This window comes from Stegostoma tigrinum, chromosome 1, assembly GCF_030684315.1.
Source record: "Stegostoma tigrinum isolate sSteTig4 chromosome 1, sSteTig4.hap1, whole genome shotgun sequence".
Taxonomy (NCBI): Eukaryota; Metazoa; Chordata; class Chondrichthyes; order Orectolobiformes; family Stegostomatidae; genus Stegostoma; species Stegostoma tigrinum.
Genome location: NC_081354.1, coordinates 153,093,493 through 153,118,238, shown reverse-complemented (window position 1 = coordinate 153,118,238; position 24,746 = coordinate 153,093,493). Strand labels below are relative to the sequence as shown.

The 24,746-nt window shown below is 40.6% G+C and overlaps 1 protein-coding gene across 6 annotated transcripts in view; it reads left to right on the top strand.

Annotated features, from left to right (window-relative positions):
• Nucleotides 1–24,746, top strand: part of LOC125455412 (WD repeat-containing protein 7) — a 626,944-nt gene that overhangs the window by 582,109 nt on the left and 20,089 nt on the right. For all 6 annotated transcript variants that reach the window (XM_059649557.1, XM_048537354.2, XM_048537344.2 and 3 more), the window contains one exon: nucleotides 23,241–23,345. In XM_059649557.1, coding sequence (XP_059505540.1) covers nucleotides 23,241–23,345 — 105 coding nt within the window. The remainder of the gene's footprint in view (nucleotides 1–23,240; nucleotides 23,346–24,746) is intronic.

Sequence of the window (24,746 nt, the reverse complement as noted above, 5' to 3'; positions counted from 1 at the left end):
TCTATGTTATCCACATTCCTTTTCTAATATTTTATTATGGAAGCAAAACCTGCAGCACGATGTGCTTATGGTTCAGAAAGTGGTCACTTTGTTAAAACCAAAACAAAAAACAATCTTTGCTAGATTCCTGACAGGGATCTGATTTGTCCAGTAATAACTTCTGCTGGGATCATAACAAAACAGCGTAAGCAAGTAGAAATTTCCTTATAAATTCAAGACATTTCCTTTTCTGCAGCTCAGCTGCAATTGTTTAAGTTTTCATTTTGTTAACTTTTAATTTGTGTTAACCCTGTGTTGTTGCTTATGTCAATGGTGGAGTAATTGAAGGGACATGCTAGGGAATATGTGAATTACCCAAACTACCCATACTCAATATTAGGTCTGACAATCCAAAGTTCACCTTTGGGAATAAAGTCAAAGTCAAATTGGATTGTTTCATATGATAGGAGCCCAAGGCTAGATATCCAGAAGAAACACTGAAGTATTTAGCTTTGGCATCTAAATTACATCTTAAGTCAAAATCTAATAGAGCTTCTTTGAAATCTGCTGCTACATTATAGTTTTTATTCTTTCCTCTTATTCTTTATCCTGTTGCCTTTCCATTTCTTCTCTCTTTCACCTGTTCCCTTCTAACTGGACACCTTAAGTGTTATTTGCAATGACGGACATCTCTTTTTTAAAAGTCAACTTTCTCACTTGATCTCTTTCAAATTTAAAAGGTGAAGCCATCCTTGTTTTAACCAATTTCACTGCACTTGTGCTGAGCAGTTCACAGCTGTCACAAACAGGAATTGGAAATTGAGCTTTCAACACAAGGCTCAAGGTACGAAACACTATTTTGCCTCTATCCACTTCCTTTTAGATCGTATAAGCTACCTGAAAAGAGGCTATGTTGGTCTATTATTCCTTTTGACCCCAAAAATCCATCTTGCCAAGTATCATGATTGTTAACTGAAAATACAGGAGCGCTCGGACCTTGCTGGCTTGTGACATTGCCAAAGGTTTTGGAGTCACAATGTTTAATTCGAATGTTGTTAGCATAGCATTGCTTCTGAGGTGCCTATCATTAACATAAAGCTGAAAAGTTCAGTGTCTTTGTAAGAAAAGTATATTAACTTGGGAAACCAGTGATCACTCACAGCCTGGAATTCCAGATATGACCCCAACCACCTGTGGAAATCTGATTGAATTAATAGGATTTATGACCAACACCTACAGAATCAGAATGTCATTTTTTCCAATTCCCCCTTTTGTTCTGGACAATTCCAACATCTGAACTTTCCAGATCTAGCAGCAGAACTAGAAATTAGTCAGGTGTAACCTGCTGCTGATTTTGCCTTCCAATGCAAGCGTATAGTTCCACATTTACAGAATATCAGATGAGAAACTGAAGTGTCCAGATGTTTCGTATTGGAAAGGGTGGACAGCAGGTGATGAGCTAGATAATAAAATGTGAGGCTGGATGAACACAGCAGGCCAAGCAGCATCTCAGGAGCACAAAAGCTGACGTTTCGGGCCTAGACCCTTCATCAGAGAGGGGGATGGGTGAGGGTTCTGGAATAAATAGGGAGAGAGGGGGAGGTGGACCGAAGATGGAGAGAAAAGAAGATAGGTGGAGAGAGTATAGGTGGGGAGGTAGGGAGGGGATAGGTCAGTCCAGGGAAGACGGACAGGTCAAGGAGGTGGGATGAGGTTAGTAGGTAGATGGGGGTGCGGCTTGGGGTGAAAGGAAGGGATGGGTGAGAGGAAGAACAGGTTAGGGAGGCAGAGACAGATTGGACTGGTTTTGGGGTGCAGTGGGTGGAGGGGAAGAGCTGGGCTGGTTGTGTGGTGCAGTGGGGGGAGGGGACGAACTGGGCTAGTTTAGGGATGCAGTTGGGGAAGGGGAGATTTTGAAACTGGTGAAGTCCACATTGATTCCATTAGGCTGCAGGGTTCCCAGGCGGAACCCTGCAGCCTAATGGTATCAATGTGATCTTCACCAGTTTCAAAATCCCCCCTTCCCCTACTGCATCCCTAAACCAGCCCAGTTTGTCCCCTCCCCCCACTGCCCCACACAACCAGCCCAGCTCTTCCCCCCACCCACTGCATCCCAATACCAGTCCAACCTGTCTCTGCCTCCCTAACCGGTTCTTCCTCTCACCCATCCCTTCCTCCCACCCCAAGCCGCACCCCCATCTACCTACTAACCTCATCCCACCTCCTTGACCTGTCCGTCTTCCCTGGACTGACCTATCCCCTCCCTACCTCCCCACCTATACTCTCTCCACCTATCTTCTTTACTCTCCATCTTCGGTCCGCCTCCCCCTCTCTCCCTATTTATTCTAGTTCCCTCTCCCCATCCCCCTCTCTGATGAAGGGTCCAGGCCCGAAACGTCAGCTTTTGTGCTCCTGAGATGCTGCTTGGCCTGCTGTGTTCATCCAGCCTCACATTTTATGACACTGAGATATTTATTTTCTTAGCATACATAAGAAATTTGTTAATAATTCAAAAAACAAGATAAAGATAGCAAGATAAACCTATGGCCAGAGAATCAACATCAATTTTGACATCAATTTTGACATCAGTTTGCCATATTCTGTTTTACTTTATTCATATTTTAAACAGTAGATGCATTCAACACCAATAAAAGTACAATGAGTCTTACTTGTTTAACAATAATTAAAATTGTTAAGGTCTCAATATTTTGGAGCATGGCTGCACAGCTGTTCAATAGGCTAAACAGTAAAGGCTTTTCCTGATGCAAGATTCATCTATAGGGCTGGTCTATACTTAATTAGCTGTCTCTGGATCTCTGAGATAAGGAGATGGAAAATAGGAAAATCTCTTCTTGCAGTTGCCATTTCATGACAGTTGGATTGCAGCATCTGACTCAATGTGATTTACCCAACAATGGAGTAAAATGCACTCAAAGACTGTTCACATGGGTAAAATACTGAGTACTGTGCTAGAAATATTAAACAGAATCAGACCTCAGGACATTGAGGGAGGAAAGGGAACAAAAATTCTCTTTGAATATTTGTTAAATAAAATGTAGCCCTTTTGTAGTCTAAGTACTGTATATAAATGCATGCCATTTATCCAAAGAATTTTAAATGAAGACAACTTGCTGCAGGTCATTGCAATTTTTCCATAGGTTCTGTGTGCAATGTGCTTTACAATCCTAGAGGGAACCACTGTAGCATTATTTCAGAGGAAGGGCAAATCCCAAAGCTTTGTAATGATCTGCAGCATCCTTCATGATCAATCCATCCAGAAAGGTCAGGCAGAGTCTACATAATATACCTCTTCCTCTCCAGGCTCAGCGCTGAAACTTGCCGCTGCATTTTTGTTCGTTATTTGTATATCAGTAGGGTCTCAAAGTTCATTACGTTTTCAGACATACCGTGTCAGGATGATCAGTAATCTTTGTAAAAGGAACTACTCTAGTTTCTTTGGAAAGTTATTGTCTTGTGCTTGTAGATTTTGAAACTTGTTTTTCTTTTCAATTCATTTGGATAAACACAACATTTTAAGCCCTGCAATTAAAAGTGCACTAATGCTGGTTGTTATTTAGTCAATGCTGAAGTTTGGGCTCTGCACGCACTGAACAAAAAAATAGGGATTAGACTTAAGAGTATAGGATCTTCTATTTTAAGTTTATACAGATAAATGTAATTTAGCAATAACTGAGCAAAAGTTAAAAACAATAGATGAAGTATTATCAGTTAGGGATCGACAGTAAATGCGAACCAAGCCAGCAGTGCCCCAAACCCATGAATAAATAAAAAGAAATTGAGTGATATCAGCTCTTCCTTGTTTCATCAAAAGTTTGTGTTTTCATGTGAAGTAGTTTTAAATCTGCTACAAGCGTGTGATGTGACCTCATTAAAATTTATTGTCAGTGCCTGTTATTCACACATGATGTCATAATGACAGAATGTTTGAACAGGCTCTTTTACTTTTCCACCTGAAAGACAGTGTGAGGGCAATCACCCTTGTGTACGAAATACTCTTCCTCCAAATCATTCATAATATTTAAGAACACAGCTGTGACCAATGAATAGACCATTGTAATCCTGACCTTGCCTTAATGCGGAGAGAGATGAGGTCCTGAAAGTGTTATCTTCAGACACTCAAGAGGCTCTGAATTACAAACGCAGCAACTGTGAAAACTACAAAGAATCAGGAGAGAAAACCTGGGAACAGTTTCCAGGCCACAGGAGATTCTACACCTTAATATATCCCTTTTTTGAAACTATCAACCTAAGTCACATAAGGGCCATAAATCACATCAATACCAGGACCTCCACCATTATTTTATAATCTGTGGCTGTCATGTGAAAATTGGTGTAAATCCAGGAAATTTGCTATCACCATTTACTGCAATGTTGATTGGAACTATGATGAATTTTTCTCTGTTTCAATGAAGGCTTCAGGAGGGTGCTGCAAATGTCTTGGGGAGTTATGGTGCAATATGAATAATGGCAAAACTTTCTAGTGCTACTATTTCCTGTAACGTCTATGTTAGAACAAAGTCACAGACCAAACGTGGAAAGGCAGAGTGGTTTTCATGGAAGATGTTAATTTTGTTTAAATTGAGACAAGTAGTCTAGCACATTATCAGAAATGTGATGAATTTTTTTGACTCTGATTAGGATAGTGTTCTGCAATAATATGCGCTAGATGCAACAAAACAGATGTTATATTAGATAGTATAGTAGACAATGAGCCTGACTGAATAAAGAACATAATGATACACAAGCATTTTTCTAATAGTGATCATAATGTGATGAAGTTCAACATAGTCGCCCAGGCCACCACCTCTGCAGAGCATTCAACTATCCAAGATGAGCACCGGTACACCACTAAAGTCCCAACCTCCTGATTATGTAGGAATTGTCCAGGAGGTCCTCACTTCCACATTATCCCCTTCCCAACTTAGCTCACTCACCCCTTCCTCACTTAACTCATCCACCTCCCTATTCATGTACTCATTCACTAACAGTCAGAAGATTTGGGGCATTTTAATGATCAGAATACAGCAGCTGCAAAAAAGAGGGTGCGGCTCTTGGGTGAAGATTCTATTCACTAACGTCTTCAAAATGTCCTATGCTGAATGAGCTTTTGCATGTTCCTCCTTTGGATGTTTAGTCAGAAAGATAGGAATAAGATAAGTGAGTAATTTTTGTCTGATGAATATTGGAAACTGGGGTTCCAAAGCTGATTGGAAAATTTGGGCCCTGTGTTCGAAAGAGAGCAACACAGATAGCTGCTCACATTCTAAATTTTGGCAGAGCTGATTTCAATGGAATGAGACAGATATTGTCACATTAAATTAAGCAAATCAAAAAAAAATAGAGTACCGATTTATATTCCCATAGATTATGTCAAAAACTATAGCCATGGACACCTAAAGAGGTAATGCAAAGCTAAAAGAAAAATGTGCAAAAATGCAAACAAGAGCACAGAACTTGATCATTTGAAAAACTACAAGGCCATGGGTCTTAGTAGCTAGAGGGCTAGATTATAAGGGAGAACAGACATTCAAAATCACTAATTATAAAACAGTGGTACAGATTTTGGACTCTGTTCTGCTAATGGAAAATGATGCTAGACTAAATGTAAATTTTAAATCTGAGGCTAACTGTTGTTAGCGAGAGAAAAGAGCCTCGGATAGCTCTGTGGAATGATGATGACTGACTGTTGATCTAAATTACAGCACAGGAAAACTTATTTTAAAAAAAGAGAAAAAAAACCCACCTGCACCAAATTCTCAAGTTAGCACTTGTTTCTTGGCATAGCTGGGCAGCAACCTCTCTACTCTCAGCTCCCATGGTGCTACAAAGAGGCACTTATGCAATACACATCACTAAAACTCAATTTGTGTTTGAGCGGTGTTACTTCGCTCCTGACCTCTTTACAGCCTTGATCTAAGCACGGAGAAAAGAGTTGAACTGAAAAGGTGATGTGAGAATGACTGCCTTCAATGTCAAGACAGCATTTAACCAAATGTAGTAGTTTCAAGAAACCCTAACAACATTGAAGTCAATAGGACCTTGGGGAGCTCTCCCCCAGTTAGAGTTGATCTAAGCACAGAGTAAAGTGAAGATGATCATAAAAATTGTGGCTAATCCTCTCAGCTGCAAGTTATACTGCATTCTTCAGGTTAGTGTCCTGGCCTAACCGTGTTCAATTGCTTTATCAATGACTTTTGTTCCTTCATAAACCCAGATGTGAAGATATTTACAGTTAATATTGGCACTACATAGGTCCCAGGCAATGACAATGTTGGGCAAGAGAGAATCAAACCATCCTCCCGACATTCAATAGCATTGCCATCACTGAATTCTCAACCATCAGCATTCTAGGAGAGGGAATTCATTGACCAGAAACTTAACTAGATTATTCATATAAGTATATGGCTTTAAGAGCAGGTCAGAAGGTTTTAATTTTGTAGCAAGTAATTCACCTCCAGATTGCTCACAAATACAGAAAAACTATCTACAATGTATAAGGGATTTGAAGAAATTTCCTCCACTTGCCTGAATAAATGCTGCTCCAGCAACCCTCAAGAAATACGGCACCATCCAGAATAAAGCAGTCTGATAAAGGGTCTAGGCCCAAAACGTTAGCTTTCCTGCTCCTATGATGCTGCTTGGCCTGCTGTGTTCATTCCAGCTCTACACCTTGTTATCACTTGATTGCTATCCCATCCACCAATTTAAAACATCTCTCCCTCGATCACTGGTGTGTAGTGCAGCTACATATTGTATTCAAAGTGCCATGGAACGCCTTATCAAGGCTCTTTTGACAACACCGAGCAAACTCATGATCTCTGCCACTTAGAAGCTTAGGGACGTAAGGCACATGGAAACAGCAGGATAAGCGCACTATCACGTCATGCCAACTTGAGACTATATCACGGTTCCTTCCCTGTGAAACGGTCAAAGTCCTGAACCTTGTCCTTCACAGCCACTGTGAATATACTTACAACAGATAGACTGTAATGGCTCAAGATGGTTGCTAAAGAATACCTTCTGAAGAATATTAAGGATGGACAACGAATATTGACATTGCCAGCGACATTCAAGTCACTTGAATTTTATTTTAATTGTTCACTAACCTAAGGAAAGACACGTTGTCACTGAATCTTCTCTGGACTGTCTCCAATCAGTTTATCCTGGGAATGGAGGGATTTTCTTATGAGGGGAGGTTGCGCGTGTTGGTCTTGTGCTCATTGGGGTTTAGAAGATTGAGAGGAGACTGTATTGAAATGTAGAAGATTATGGATAGGTGATGGCCTAGTAGTATTATTGCTTGACTGTTAAACCAGAAACTCATGTAATTTTCTGGGAACCTGGGTTTCAATCCCACTGTGGCAGATGGTGGAATTTGAATCCGATAATTATCTGGAATTAAGGATCTAATGATGACCATGAAACCATTGCCGATTGTCAAGAAAATCCCATCTGGTACACTAACGACTTCAGGGAAGGAAATCTGCCATCCTTACCTGGTCTGGCCTACATGTGACTCCAGACCCATTGCACTGTGGTTGACTCTTAACTGCCCTCTAGGCAATTAGCGATACCTAATAAATGCTGGTTCAGCCAGCGATGCCCATGAATGAATATAAAATAAACTTTCTAGGGCTTGATAGGTTAAAGGCAGAGACATTATTTCCCCTTGTGCTAGAGTATAGGATTGGAGGGCTTAATCTCAGAGTAAGGGGCTGCCCATTTCAGACAGGTAAGGAAAAATTTCCACAGAGGGCTGTTGACGCTGGGCTTTTAAGTGTATTCTAGACTAAGGTAGACAGATATTTAGTCAGTAAAGGAATCAAGGGTTTGTGGGGAACAGGCAGGAAATAGAGTTTATCAGATGAGCTGTGATCTCATTGAGTAGTAGAGTGAACCTGATGAACCGGATGGCCTCCATCTGCACCTAGATCTTGTGATTTAAATGTTATCCTTCCTTAAAATTGATGTGATGGAAATATTGCCTTTTATTTGGCAGACCAAATGTAGTTACAAACCTTGTAGGACCCATATCTTGTTCCACTGTCAGAGGAATTGTGAATGGAAATGTCTTGATTTGTCAGTGAACAATCCTATTCCTGAATTACTTAGAAACCGATTGAAAGTAAATCCTTGAAAAGACTTGTTCATGTGAGGGTTGTTAGAATGTAGAACACACTGCATCAGAAACATAGACACAAAATCAATTGAAGTATTTAAAAGGGAGATATATACTGGGTAAGTAAGGTTATTACGAGGTATGGAGAAAAGGCAGGGAATTGAGCTTACGAAAAAATAGAGCTGCCGTTGCTAACAAAATTACACAACTTGTTCAATGGTGCATTAATTTTCCCATTAGCAGTGGTAATTGTTGGTTAGATATGAAGAAACATATTGCGATCTAGGGATGTCCCAAGCTGCTTTGCCACCAAGTATTGTTTCTGTTGCGTTTCATAGGATATCAGGGGATTCAGGTGACTGCTGATGCCGATTTGTACCCAGAAAAAAGACACCAAAATTGATTTTTGTGCAAGTTACCAATTGAAGATTTATTTCCTCTCCTTACATTTTTCTCTGCATGATGTTAACTTGTTCCTAAGGTAAACCCTGTAAACATGGCCTGAGTAAAGTTTTATACAGCTGCAAATGACTTTCCAACTTGTATGCTCAATGCTTCGAACAATGAAGGCAAGCGTGCCATACTCCTTTTTTAGTACCTTATCCATCTGTGTTACAACTTTCAGGGAGCAACAGGCTTGCATCCCAAGATCGTTCTATATACCAGTGCTCCGAAGGGTCCTGTCTATTTTCTTCTTGTATTTGACCTCCCAAAATGCATGATCTCACACTTTTCCACCCACCTTTCCAACTGATCTATATTTGGCTGTATTCTTTAGCTATCTTGCCCACAATCCAGAACTCCTCCAAGTTTCAAGTTACCTGCAGACTTACAAATCAGTCCACCTAAATTTTCATCCAAAGCATTTATACATATTAGAACAAACAACCGGGATCCCAGCACTGCTCCTTGCAGAACACCACTGGTCACAGACTTCCAGTTAGAAAAACATCCCTCCTCAACTACCCTCTGTCTTCTATGACCAAGTCAATTTCATATTCAATTTACCAACTCACCATAGCTCCCACGTGACTTAACCATCTAGACTAGGCTACCATAAGGACTTGCAGAAGCATAGTAAAAGCCATGTAGACAATATTCACTAACCTACCCTTATCGATAATTTTGTTACTTCCTCAAAAACCTCAATCGAATTTTATGAGACAAGACCTCCTGCAAACAAAGCCAGTCTAACAATCCCAAACAAGTCCATTCCTTTCCAAATGTGAGTAAATCATGCTGCTAAGAATCTTCTCCATTAATTTCCCTACCACTAATGAAAGGCTAACCGGTCTTGGTGGATTATTCATATTACCTTTCTTAAACAAAGGTACAAGACTTCACCTGTTGCTAAAGAGGATACAACAATCAAGCCAAGACCTCCAACAACCTCCTCCCTTGCCTTTCTCAGTATCCCACCAGGCACTGGGGACTTATCTACCTTCATAATCTTAGAGTCATAGAGATATACAGTAAAGAAACAGACCCTTTGATCCAACTCGTCGATGCCGACCCAATATCCTAAATAAACTTAGTCCCATTTGCCGGCACTTGGCCCATGTCCCAGTAAAACTTTCCCATATACCCATCCAGATGCCTCTTGAATGTTGTAATTGGACCAGCCTCCTCCACTTCTTCTGGCAGCCCATTCCACGCACGCACCACCCTCTCTGCGAAAGAGTTGCCTCTTAGGTTCCATCTAAATCTTTCCCATCATACGCTAAATGTTTTTCAAGACACCCAACACCGCTACCTTCATGATATCAACATGCCGTAGAATATCGACATTCCCCTCCCTAATCTTATCATAATTCATGTCCTTGTCCTTGGTGCCCACCGATGTGTGCACACATTGCTAAAAGGAAATATATTACTTAATTTTGATGCTTCAGTGTTCCTTCACATGCAATAACATTTTGGGATCCAGATATGTAAGTTGCATTTTTACATGTGTTCTTTAAGGAGAACACTATTAGTAAGATATTACCCAGTAAACCAAAGTAGCAAATGTATTGTCTTCAATGCTAAATTTACAATATTACTTAATATTGTGAATAATCACCATTTGTAAAATAGTGCCTGTAATATTGCATTGCTCTGTCAATTACAAATTCTAGTCTTATACAGGTTAGATCATCTGCAAACTGTCAATTTAAAATGTGATCAATTCTGCAGTTAATGCAAGTGCAATTACTGGACATTAATAATGTGGAAATTAAAACTACATAAAAGGGGAAATTGTCTCAGCATTAGATACTGTGTGTTATGCCATGTCATGATTGTGAAGTAACTGTTTAGCCTACTAATAGGCAGCTGTCAAAAGTAATGGGCCACTGTACCATTACAGTAGCTCTCCCTGAATTATGTTGTTTTGGAATCAGCAACTTTTCTGCAATTAAGCAAATCATTCAATTAAATCAAACTGATTTAGCCAATAAAGGGCACTCACTGTGGAACAATATGACCCAATTTATTTACAACCATTTCAGAGATAGCAGGAACTGCCGATGCTGGAGAATCTGAGATAACAAGGTGTAGAGTTGGATGAACACAGCAGGCCGAGCAGGAATGCTGACGCCCGGGCCTAGACCCTTCTTCAGAAAATGAATTTCTGAAAAAGGGTCTGGGCCCACGGCGTCGGCCTTCCTGCTACTCTGATGCTGCTTGGCCTGCTGTGGCCATCCAGCCCTACACCTTGTTATCTCTTATTTACAACCGTGCCTGACACAACATACAGCCATCAGTCATAAATGAGTTAACTCCTTTCCATCACTTTTTCCAACTATCATATGGTAAAAATCCTTTCTAAATTTCCACTGTACGCACTTAATGCCCTAAAACTGCTGCATATTTATTGTGGTGGAATTGATTAAGAAATACCACTAATTTGCACAGAGTGGTTTACAATGCCTGCAAATAACAGTGCCCCAGAAAGCATTATGTTTAACCCTGTTCCACTTGACTCCATAAATATTTGGATATATTTGTAGTGAGAACAAGGTAAGGATGAAGAAAAAGCTGCATACAAACATAATAATTAGAAGAAGTAGGCCATTCTGCCCCTTAAGCCTGCTCTGCCAGTCAATGAAATCAAATTGTGGCCTCCTCTCAACATATTTGCCTACCTCCATTAACCTCCTTTGACTCCTTTATTAATCAAAGAGCTATCTTTACTGCCTTAAAATTATTGTCAAATAACTTAATTAACTTAACTTGAATGATTTCTCATTTTTCTAAACTCTGATGAATACTGGCTCAGCCTGTCCAACCTTATGTCAAGATAACCCCATATTACTTCAGGTTCATGGTAAGTAAGTAGGATGTTTCAGCATTGTTACAGTCAAGGTTGGAAAGATGTACCACTTTCTTTCTAGTCCCAATTCTGGACTGGTCAGAACAAATTTTGTATGGATAAGCACATGGTTTGAGACAGTGTTATAAACAAGTTAGGCATATTTCTTTACTCAACAAAGATTAATGGGTTTATTACAAATTAAACTTATTCAAACAAAAATGCAAATATTATTAGCAATGAAATTTGGACTGTGCAATAAAAGGTATCACTTCTATTCTAACATCCTGACCTGAACATGAGGCAAATATGGGTAACAGACAAATCATGTTTGAATATCCCACAGAACATATGAAACAGAAAATGCAATCAAGCTAGAGGCCACGCATTTCTGAGTTGATGCCCATAAATTTTAGTGACACTGTGGTCCACCAAGTTTAATTAAAACTTTACTAGAAATTACACTGCTTGACTTTTGACCTGACATTGAAACTACATCAAAAGCCACTCCATCATGGATTGTTGACATTCTGGTGATTCACCTTTCAGCCCTGTCACTATTCTCGCATGGATTCTTGGAAATTGCACTCCAACACTTAGTAAAAGGCACAGCTACAGCTTTTCCTAAAGAGCAAGCTTCACCATGAGAGTACTGTGCTTGGATTTGTTTCCTGACTACTAATCTGACTCTGTTGCACAAAGCAAATACTGTTTTGAGAGTTTATTTTACTCTCTCTCACAGCTACCTTAAACTATTAGTGGTATGTGGTTCCTTCTGACCACCGCTATAGCTCTTGAATTTTTCCAAAGTCTTAGTTGTACTTAGTACTTAGTTGTCAACAAACTCCTGGAGCTTCTTCCTGAGTTCTAAGACCACAGAGTTATTCAACTGTGAATGACTTCTCACTGAGTCCCCAACTCTACAGAACCTGTGTATTCCCGTTGCCTTTTCAACAATACAACTTAGCAGTTCTTTGCTGCGTGAAGTTTGCTTGTGTCTTTTCGTCTCTTCAATTAACCATAACCTGGGATCTCCTCTTCAATGATTTCTGAACCGGTTTGGGTGCTCAGTTGAAAACCTTGCAACAATTCCCTCCTTTTTATCCAAAAACATAAATTGAAACTAACTAATATTTTGGAACAGTGAAATATAGCAACAGCACTGAGCCCTCAATGTATCTTCCTTTTGGAATTCTCTGCCCTCTGAACATATATACTTAATTGTCCAACTTCACAATAGTAAGCACCAAAAAGGGGATTCATCACATATGCATTGTGTTCACCTGGTTGTTGAACTCATATTGACTTCTTTACTATATTACTGCACTAAGGATATGATAGTATAGTGGTTATACAATTGAGCTGGTAATCCAAAAGCCTGGTCTAAGTAGAGCGGCTAAATTGCAGGCCAGTTTGGTTTTTTGTGCTTTGATTTTTATTTTGACTTACCTTGCTGCAGGTTTAAATTTGCCTCAGTAATCCTTTGTGTACAAAGGTATCTGACTTTTTCAGAAATAATTGATAATTGAGATAGAAAGAGAATTGATCCATTGAAACAGCCTGTTAGCTTTCTCGGCCCACCGTCTTCAAAATTGCGGTTGGCATCATGCAAGTGTTAGAATAGTGGAATACTAGTTCACACTACCACATTCACAGCTTGACAGATTATTAATTCTTGGCCTTATTGGCTCCTGTTAGATTGGAACGATCAATGTACAAACTTAGACAGGTATCAATAAGAGAAACAATTGTTTGGCAAGTAAGCAGAATTCCTTCTGATCTATTTTACCTTGAGGTAGGAAATAATGGGGGAGAATATGCTATTTCATGTGCGTGTCACAATATTAAGTGCATGATACAGGTCAGTGTTTATGCAGACTTCTTTGGGCCCATTAAACAGTAATCCTATAGTTCTGTGTAACAAAAATAGGTGATATCGATAAGTGGAAGAGAAATGAAATAACTTACTGAGTTATTTAAAATAAATATTCCCTGTTAGTACAGCTACAAAACTGCAATCAATTCAATTTTATTTTCCCATCTAAAAGAACTTGAAGCTTCTATTGGATGTTGATATCTTCCAAATTGTAAAGGGATTTTTTTCCCCATTTGTGTAATGTTGACATCATTGCAAAATTCAACATATATTGCCCATTCTTCATCCCCCAATTCATCATAATGAGGTTGTGGTGACACCTACTCTTGTGACCTCTGTGATCTGTGTGGTTAAAAAAATACTCTATGTTACTAGATGGGATTTCTAGGATTTTAACCCAGTGAATATTTAAAGGCAGGATCATATGTAATGTGGAAGGGAAACCTGCTGTCCTTTTACTTCTAGGTGGTAGAAGTCACGGGTTTGGGAGTTGCTGTCAGAGAAGCTTAGTCAAGTTGCTTCAGTGCATTTCATACACACTGCAGCCTCAGTACATTGGTCATGGAGTTAATGAGTATTTAACATTGTGTATTTGATGCCAGTCAAATAGAATGATTTGTCTTGTGTCATCAAACTAATTCAATGTTGTTGGAACTACTTTCATCAAGGCATATGAAGAGTATTCCTTCGCATTCCTGACTCATACTTTTTAAATGATGCATGGACTCTGGAGAGTCTCCAGATGTTCCTCAGTGGTGCCTGGTTTATGATGTAGCTTTTTTTGAAAATGTCTTTAAAGTCATTTTCACATGTGCATGAGGTAATTGTCACACTACATCCAGATCCAAGGTCACCGACACATGTTGTGCCCTCCACAGTGATCTACTTACTTTGCCTTCATAGGTCCAACCCAACTGTCCAGAATGTAGAAAATCTTGCCTATATTCTAGCTCCTTTTCAAGACATATAATGTAGTGTCCAAAAAACCCACTCTCTCCCATGTGTCATTATTCATAATTCTCAGGTCAGATTCTTTTTCTACATTACTACCACCACCTGGTCTAGTGATTCTGTACATCCTATTGAAGAGATCTCTGAGGAGAAAACCAGTGGAAAAATGGTAATGCTTGGAAAAGAATGTACTGATCATACTCTCTTCCATTTTGAAATAAACAAGTCGAGTCAGATCAGCATGGCCCATTTGCCAGTTTTACTAATTTTTCCTTCTGGGATGCACACAGACCTTAAGCCAGGGGGTCGATTGAATTTAGTCCCAAGGCACTTTAATGATGATTTTTAAAAGTGCCACTTAGAGTGTAGCCACGGGTGGGAACTGTTGGCAGGTTTCACTACATTTGACTGGCCATCTCTGTCGACTTGAATTTTTTACCCGGGCGTCTGGTTCAGAAAGAGCGGTTGCTTTGTCTTCTGACCTGTCATGAATGCAGGAAGCAAAAACAGTCTGCTTTGAGGGAATCTCAGCAGGGAAACTCCTAACAAATGAGAGGCAGATATTGACAGACAGTCTGCAGTTTTGGTGATGAATGTATTTCATACACTGCTGCTCAAGGTCACTTCATGCTCAAAGCATTTACCAATCATCAAAACATCCTAGGTTTTTTTGATGCTGTACTACATTGTGAAGCTCAACAATCATTTAAGTGACTCTTCATCCTACTAGAAGTCTTTTCTTCTTTATAGGAAATAAGTTAATGTGACAGTGTTTCTTCTCAGAATGTTTCTCACATCATCAACTAAAAAAAATGTGTAATTTTGCACGTAATTTGGTCTATTTTCATTCTTTCTCTTCTGAGAATACAATACTTATGTTATCAGCAACCTTCTGGTACCACGTTGAAATGTCCTTTCCAAGATGGCATTGTTTATCAGAAAACCACAGGACATGGAAAGCAAGCTTTTCAGCACAATTTTGTTTTCCCCATGTCAATATGCAAACACAAATTAGGAGCAACGTATGCAACTTAAAATATTCAAAAATTCCACTTCTACTTTCATTGCCTTTTGGAGAAGACTTCTAAATAATCACAACCCTCTGAGAAAAACATTTCTCTTCCACTCTGTCTTAAATGAGTGATTGTTTATCGTTAAACAATGAACCCATAATTCTGGGTTTGCCCTCAAGAGGAAACATATTCGCCACATCTGTCGTGTCAGTATTCCTCCCGGTCTTAAGTTTCAATCAAATCCCCTGTTACTCTCCTGAACTCCAGCAGATACAAACCTGTCATGTCCACTCTTTCCTCGTAACGTGCTCATTCCAGGTATTCTGTAGTCTGATGCACTGACATCTACATTGCTGAGGCTGAGTGCCAGCTCTCAAATACCCCTTCCTATTTTCCCCTGCTCCATGACCTCACCATGACACCACGATCAGACCATTGTATCAACTACGGTAACTGACCTCATTTTATCTGGTGACCTCCACCTCCCACTTCCTCCCCCCACTAACTGCCTCCAAGCTGATAGCTCCGCCAGCCCTACACAAGCTTGCTTCTACCTTCTTCAAAAAATCCACAAACAGGACTATCTGGGCAGACCCATTGTTTCAGCTTACTCCTGCCCCACAGAACTCAATTGTTCCTATCTTCTCTCACCAGCCAAGTCCCTGCCCATGTACATCCGTGAGTCCTCTGATGCTTTATGCCGTTTCAAAAATTCCAGTTTTCAGGCTCCCGCCACCGCCTCTTTACCATGGACATACAATCCATTTATACGTCCATCCCCTACCAGGATGATGTTAGGGCTGTCCGCTTCTTCCTGAAACAAAGGCCTGAAGCATCCCCACCCACCACTATCCTCCTCCGCTTGGCCGAGCTCATCCTCACCCTCGACAACTTTTCTTTTAATTCCCCTCGTTTTCTTCAGGTCAAAGGAGAGGCCATGGTTACCAGCATGGGCCCCCGTTATGCCTGCCTCTTCATAGGGTACATCGAACATTCCTCATTCCAGTTCTATTCTGGCCCCCACCCACAATTCTTTCATCGGTGCTGCTTCCGTCTCTCATCTGAAGTTGGGAAAGTTCATCAAGTTTACTTCCAGTTTCCACCCTGCCCTTACTTTCACTTGGTCTATCGCTGACTTCTCCCTTCCCTTCCTCAACATTTCTGTTTCCATTTCTGGGGATACACTGGCCACTAATATCCACTACAAACCCACTGACTCTCACAGCTACCTGGACTGTACCTCCACGCACCCTGCTTGCGGCAAAGATCCATCCCATTCTCTCAGTTCCTCCATCTCCATCGCATATGCTGAAATGAGGCCGGCTTCAAAAAGGCAGCTTCCGAAATGTCCACCTTCTTCCTTAACCGAGGATTCCCCAGCACCATTGTTGACAGGGCCCTCAACTGAGTCCGACCCATCCCTCGCACTTCCACCCTTGCCCCCTGTTTTCCCACCCACAACAGCGATATGGTTTCCCTTGTCCTTACCTACCATCCCACCAGCGTCTACATCCAGAAGATCATTAGATGCCATTTCCACCACCTCCAGTGAGATGCTACCAACCAGACTTGTATTCCCCTCTCCTCATTTGTCCGCCTTCCACAGGGACTGTTTCTTCCAGGACACCTTGGTCCATTCTTCCTACACCCCCAACAGCCACCACAGTCCCACAGCACCTTCTCCTGCAGATGTAACACCTGCCCATTTACCTCCACCCTCATCACTATCCAAGGGCCCACACTTTCCTGGTGAGGCAACACTTCACCTATACTTCCCATAATCTAGTCTATTGCATTTGCTGCTCACAATGTGGTCTCCTCTACATTGGGGAAACAAAGCGTAGAATGGGTGACTGTCTTGCAGAACATCTACGTTCTGCTACAAAAAAGTCTCTGAGCCTCCAGTTGCCTGCCACTTTTACACACCACTCTGTTCCCTGGCCAACGTCTTTGCCACTGACATAACAAGAACTGCAGATGCTGGAGTAACTGAGATAACAAGGTGTAGAGCTGGATGAACACAGCAGGCCAAGCAGCATCTTAGGAGCAGGAAAGCTGATGTTTTGGGCCTAAACCCTTCATCAGAAAAAAAACATGTGGGAGTGGGATTAATTTGTGTTCATATAGAGACCCAGGGGTCTCTATGAACACAAATTAATCCCACTCCCACATGATTTTTTTCTGATGAAGGGTTTAGGCCCAAAACATCAGCTTTCCTGCTCCTAAGATGCTGCTTGGCCTGCTGTGTTCATCCAGCTCTACACCTTGTTCTTTTTGTCTCTGGCTTGCTGCAGTACTCCAGCAAAGCTTAGTACAAACTCAGTTGCCGCTTGGTGACCCTGCAGTCCTCCAGACTCAATACTGAGTTCAATAATTTTTATGGCATAAACTCTCCCATGTCCTAGGCCCCTACCCCACATACCTGGCCTTGTTATCAGACAGCCTGCCATTACACACTACCTATTGTTAGTTTCTAATAGTCCCCATTAACAACTGTTCACCCTCCTAGCCAGATCGTTATCAACTTCTTTGCCTATCCAACTGCTCTTCTCTCTTTCTGGGCTCTATCCTTTATTCCATTGTTTACTCCCTACCCCACCCTCCTCCCTATTTTCTGCATATAAACTGAAGCTTTCCTAGATACCTTAAGTTCGGAGGAACGGTCACCGGACCAGAAATGTTAACTCTAACTTTTTCTTCACAGATGCTGTCAGACCTGCTAAGCTTTACCAGCAACTTTCTTCAAAACATGTATTCGTCTGGTAAACTTTCACTGAATAGTCTCCAATGCATTGATATCTTTAAAAAGGGGGATCTGTACTGTACACAGAGCTTCAAAAATGGTCTGCTCAGTGCTCTGCATAACTGAAGCATAACCTCCTTTCTCTTTCCTGTGCGATTTAACAACAATGCTGTATTAGTCTTTATGATTACTTGCTGTACATGCAGAATAACCTTTTGTGATTCATGCATGTGTCCACCCATATCCCTCTGTGCCTCCAAGCTCTGCATGCTTTTCAGCAGTCATTAAGTTGATTTGAACTCTAGCTGATATGATTTTCCTGCCCTGATGTCAGCTAACTTCTTCATAGATAGGTGCAACCTGGGACCCTCACAGTGCTGCCACAGGTACAGCAAACAAAACTATACTTCAAATATTAATTTAAATAACATTTTACTCATTGTTTTACCCTGAATACTTTTAAAGCATAGTAAGCAACTGGAATAAGAGAAAACTACTAGTTTGGACTCAAAAGGCAAGAATTTGTATTTGTAGTTAAATGACAGTATTAAGAAAACAGGAATTCAAAACCTTCAAAAAGCATACAAACTGCTGATCCAAAAAACCTGTTTCTTAAAAGTTGTAAAATTAATGACTATTAGAATGCCACTTTAGTAAAATATATAAATAGTTGATTTGAGTCATAGAGTTATACAGCACAGAAACAAAACCATCAGTCCAATTTGTCCATGCCGACCAGATATCCTAAACTGATCTAGTCCCATTTGCTAGCATTTTGCCCATATCTCTCTAAACCCTTCCTATTCATACACCCATTCAGAAGCCTTTTAAATGTTATAATTGGACCTGCCTTCACCACTTCCTCTGGCAGCTCATTCCATTGCACACTATCCTCTGCTTGAAAAGTTCCCCCTCAGGTTCCGTTTAAATCTTTCTCCTCTCACCTTAAACCTATGCAGTCTAGTGTTGGACTCCCCTACCCTGGGAAAAAAGACTATATCCATGCCACTCATGATTTTTTTAAACCTCTATAAGATCACCCCTGCACCTCCAGGTTTCATGGAAAATGGATCCCCCCATTCAACCTCTCCCAACAGCCCAAACCCTCCAACCCCGCAAACATCCTTGTAAATCTTTTCTGCATCCTCTCAAGTTAACTCCATCTTTCCTGTAGCAGAGGGACCAGAATTGAATGCAGCTTTCTAAAAGTGGCCCAAGTAATGTCATGTACAGTCACAACATGACATCCCAGATAATGAAATGTGAGGCTGGATGAACACAGCAGGCCCAGCAGCATCTCAGGAGCACAAAAGCTGATGTTTCGGGCCTAGACCCTTCATCTGATGAAGGGTCTAGGCCCGAAACATCAGCTTTTGTGCTCCTGAGATGCTGCTGGGCCTGCTGTGTTCATCCAGCCTCACATTTCATTATCTTGGATTCTCCAGCATCTGCAGTTCCCATTATCACTCACACAACATGACATCCCAACCCCTTTACTCAATCCAGTGACTAATAAAGCCAAGTGCCTCCTTCACTACCCTGTCTACCTGTGACTCCATCTTCAAGGAACTATGAGCCTGCACTCCAAGGTCTTTTCTTTCAGGAACACTCTCCACGACCTTATCATTAGGTGTACAAGTCTTGCCCTGATTTGCTTTACAGAAATGCAACACCTCACATTTATCTAGTTTAAACTCCATCTGCCACTCCTCAGCCCATTGGAGCATCTGATCAAGGTCCCATTGTACCCTGAGTTAACATTCTTCACAGTCCACTAGCCCATCAATTTGAGGATCATCTGCAAATTTACTAACCATGCCTCCTATAATCACATCCAAATCAGTTATATAGATGATGAAAGGCAGTGGACCCAGCACCAATCCTGGTGCACACCACTGGTCACAGGCCTCCAGTCTGAGAAAGAATCCTCCATCACCACCCTGTGTCTCCTACTTTCAAGCTAATTTTGTATCCAACTGGCTAACTCCCCCTGGATTCCATGTGATCTAACCTTGCTTACCAAAAGTATCTACCCTGAGGAACTCCTACAGAGACATCCTGGAGTTGAGATGACTTATTTATAACAAGCATAACTATCTTCCATGGTGCTATGTATGACTCCATCTACTGGACAGTTTACCCCCAGTTCCCATTGACTCTGGTTTTGTTAGGGCTCACAAAATGAGATCTTGATGTCAAGGACTGTCACTCTCACCTAACCTCTGGAGATCAGCTCATTTTCCTATGTTTATGTCAAGGCGGAAATGAAATCCAGTGCTTAACAGTCACGGCGAAACCCAAGAAAAAGTCAGTGTACATTTAATTGCTAAGCTTTTTGACAGCACTATTGGTGATTTTTTCCATCACTTTGCTGACCATTGCAAGTGGACTGATGGGGCAGTAACTGGCTGGGTTGATTTTGCTGCCTTTTTTGTGATGGACATATGTGGGCAATTTTTCTCATTGTTGAGCATATATCAGTGTTGCAGCTATGCTGGAACAGCTTGGCTAGGAGTGTTGCTGCATGTTGTCAGAGCCTTGACCATAGCCAGTATCTTTAGCCATTTCTTGCTATCATGTAGAGTGAATCAAATTGATTTTAGACTGGCACATGTGATTCTGTGGAGCTCTGGAGAAGGCTGAGATAGATCATCTAATCAGAACTTCTAGATTAAGATGTGCAAATGCTTCATCATCATGTTTTGCATTGATGCGTTGCAGTCGCCTGTTGTTGAGGATAAGGATATTTGTAGAATACCCTCCTTCAATGAGTTATTTAATTGTACAACACCATTCACAACTGGATCTGGCCTCCAGTAGAACCAAGCCACTGACTGATCATGGCCAACTCCCTCGAGAGGAATTGAACGACTCACTTGACCTACTGTAGTGCTAACCCCTAACTGACCATAGCACCCCTTCAACCCAGTAAGGTAATGCTTTTTATGTAGCATTTGCACAAGATGCAAATGAGATGTTGATGGAGCACGGTGCTGCACAGTGATATTTCCATTCCTTTGATTGTTCAAGTGCTTTAGACCTTAACAAGCTGCCTGTCTCTAACCACAGCAATAAAAATAATGCAAGCCATGGAGACTGGTATGCCATAACTGAGTTCTGAAGACCCTCTGAAATAAGAAAGCAAAGCACTTAAGATGCATCCTGTGCAAATGCATGAGATGTACGTGTCTGTGTGTGACCCTGTGGAGAACATGACCTAGTAGCTTTCACATCATAGAAGGCTGAAATGGTGTGTGTGTGTGTGTGTGTCTGTCTGTGTGTGTGTTTGTTTTCAAAAGGATGCAGTGATGTGGTGAGATTGATGGTTTGTCAATGTTGCCTTGTTTCGACAAGGGTTAAAGAGAAAACTAGCTATGGACCCAGTGGGGACATTAGAAGCAGTTAGATGATAGGTCTCACAAGTTGCAGCGATCAGATACCCATTCTGATTTCCATGCAGGGACAGGAAAATTGCAAGTGGTGTATTAAAAAAGCAAGTTGGGGCTTTAATGAGATGTAAATGCTCTGAAGAAAGACACCACACAATGGTGAGCTTCTGAAGTTAGCATTTAAGGCTGGAGCAGAAAATCACAAAATGCTTTCTTGATGTCAAGATTCTAAGTCTTTCATTTACTCCATGTGTCCTCAGATTTCTCCCAAATGAATGATAACTTCAGACAGTCCAGAAGGGGTCCTTTGGTCCATCATATCCACACTCTCAAAACTACTCTAAATCTACACATACCACTTTCCAGCATTTGACCCACAGCCCTGAATGTCATGTCACTTCAAGTGCTCATTCAAGTACATTTTAAAGATTTTGAGATTGCACTGCATTCCAGACCTCCTCCACACTTTGGGTAAGACAGTTTTTCCTCAAATCCCCTCTAAACCTTCTGCCTTTCAACTTAAAATTATACCCCCTTTGTATCGACCCTTTTTTTGACAAAGAGGAACAGTTGCTAAAGGCAGTCTCGGTCTACATTGGCCACTTCCCCTGAATGATTTTAAAAAGAGACTCGTGGGATGGGTCAAAATTTCCTGTTTTGAGACAGAAAGTGTAATTAAGTCTGATGGAAGTGAATGGTCGAACAGCGTAAGGTGTGGTGAGATGGCCCAACTGAGTAGGAAACAGGGTAAGAACGGCCAATGGTTTGGCAGGATGAGGTAAGTGGGAGCTGCTGAGTGGACATGATGCACACAAGAGTGAGAGTTATAGCCGGTGTGCCTTGAGAGATATGTGCAGTTGAAGGTTTGGAGTGATAAACGGCACTGTGAGTTTGAGGTAGCAGGTAGGGATAGTGACGCTTATCCAGTCAACCTCCACAGTTTGCGGGGTAGTTCCTGGCTCAGGGCATCGGAACACATTTCCTTCTCTCTGACCACACAATTCCCAAGAAAGGCTTCCGGAGCCCCATTGCCTAATTAATGAGGTGAAGAATGGAAGAATACATGAGAACAGACACCCTGAACATTGGCAGACCAGACATCCTGCATCTCACTTAACAAAACACCTCAATTGAAAATAGGAAAATTCCATCAAGGGTGTTGAATCTTACTTTGTTTAGATTTTGTAAGCTAAGGGAAACCAGTTCAATTGAGAATACTAATGTTAAAAATGAACCATTAAGTGTATATTCCTATTTGTTTTAACTTATCCAGGTGTATGTAATGTACCTTATTCAATCCTTCACTTAGCCTCAAACAATACCAAAATTTTAGCTGTGGCAGTATTTATAAGCTGTCCCAAATTGATTCATGCCCCATCCAACTACTGGTGTGTAATATTGTCAATAGTGGAAAAAAATGATCAAAATCATATTCCCTTTCTAACTTTTCTGATCAGTTATCCATAAAACCAGCAAGGAATGCAAGATTTTTTTTTAGATCAGTGGGGATCTACAAATTGTACTGTTCAGGTTTTAACTTAGATTGAATTTGTCACAATTAGCACTGTCTTGCAATCCTCACAAAGGCTTAGATTACAAGAAACAAAAATATTTTACTGCATCAGGTTTCTCTTTCCAATATGTTTGAATCTCGGTGGACTGACTGACATTATTGCAGGTCTTGATTATGCAGTAATTGAGTTGAAATGCATTAAATCTTGATCTTTCAAAAGAGGCTAATTTTTACATAAATCTATAGACAATTGTCAATGTAGCACTTTGTTTAGCTTGATATATGAACATTAGAGCATTAAAGGTCCCTGTCTCAGATTTCTTTGTTTGTGTTCCATTCTCTAGACTATTCATGGCCACAGTGGACCCATAACTGCAGTGTCCTTTGCTCCTGATGGAAGGTATCTAGCCACATATTCCAATGCTGACAGCCACATTTCCTTCTGGCAGGTATGACCATGCTTCTATACTTTTTCCTTTGGTTGTGTATGCTTCACATGAAAGGCCAAATTCCTTGAATTTTTAATGAGGTGGCATCATTTTGCACGAATCCTTGGAAGTTAGACTCCAGCTGACATTTAAAGAGAACTGGAGCCAGAACTGTCGGTTTTGGAGATAGATTAGAACTATCTGAGGAACTAGGTCAACAAGAAGATGCTTTAAGTGAGAGAAAAAAGATGAAATTACCCAAAATGAGCCACAAAACAAAGTTAATCAATAGCAGTAGATATTTTTAAGACAGAGAAATTGATTACAAGAGTAAGAGGTTCACATTTAAACAAGGTAGGTATTAGGGCCTCATAATCAACTTGGAATTAGCTATTGAAATTGTTTTACTTTCTCCAGTATCCTGTTCAGAGTAGGGAATTGGGCCATGCATAAAGAGAACAGTAAGAGTAGTTAGAAGACTAAGAATGCAGTCTTAGAAAAGGTATTGCATAGCCCACAATGCAAGACCAAACTACCAGATGGTTGAGCTAAGAGATCAAAGACTAAAACTGGATGTGTCCACAATTTATTCAATGTAATTTTTTTTCTGAAGGTTACCTAGGTACCCTGCCATGTACCTCTATGTTTACAGCACATTTAACCTAATAAGTAACTAAATGTTGTAAATTTGGAGTTTTATATTCATTTTGAAATCCTTTGAAATTCAATCTTACCTTTACAAAGTCCCCTGGGAAGAACTAGCATTCAGAAGCACAAACAGACTTCAGAAACTGCAGGCAGAGGCTTACTCATGGCCACCTGTGCTGTTTGATTGTGATAATGCTGTTCTGATTGTGCTAATTCGTTATTTCATTCTTTCTAGAAATGAGTATAGTTATTGGCTATTTGCCCAGTTATACCCCTCTAGTAGTGTTCAACTGCATTAATTTCAAAAACACAAATTGCTGGGGAAACTCTGGCAGCATCAGTGGACAGAAAGCAGAGTTAACGTTTTGGATCCATTGATCCTTCTACAGAACACCGATTGTTCTATTTTGTTAGAACTATATTGACTTGACTAGTTTTTGTTTCCAGTAAAACTCAGGCAGAACTGAAAGAATAAATGCAAGCTCTTGTCTCAGCTATTGTGCAGATTGTTTCACAATAAAAAATTGATTTTTATCTCACCATTTTTGGGAGGTTTTATTAGGAACTTCAATAGGTTTTATGAAAATGAAGATAATTTGGCAAGTACAGCTACTAAAATTTAAGGATATGGTGTCTCCTTGGAATTAATAGAATACACAAAGAAGGAAATTGAACAAAACTCATGGTTCATCGCTCACCACATACATCCACCACAGTCTTGGGTGTTCCAGACTCTAAACACACAATGTATTAAATGGTTATTCCTCTTGTCAC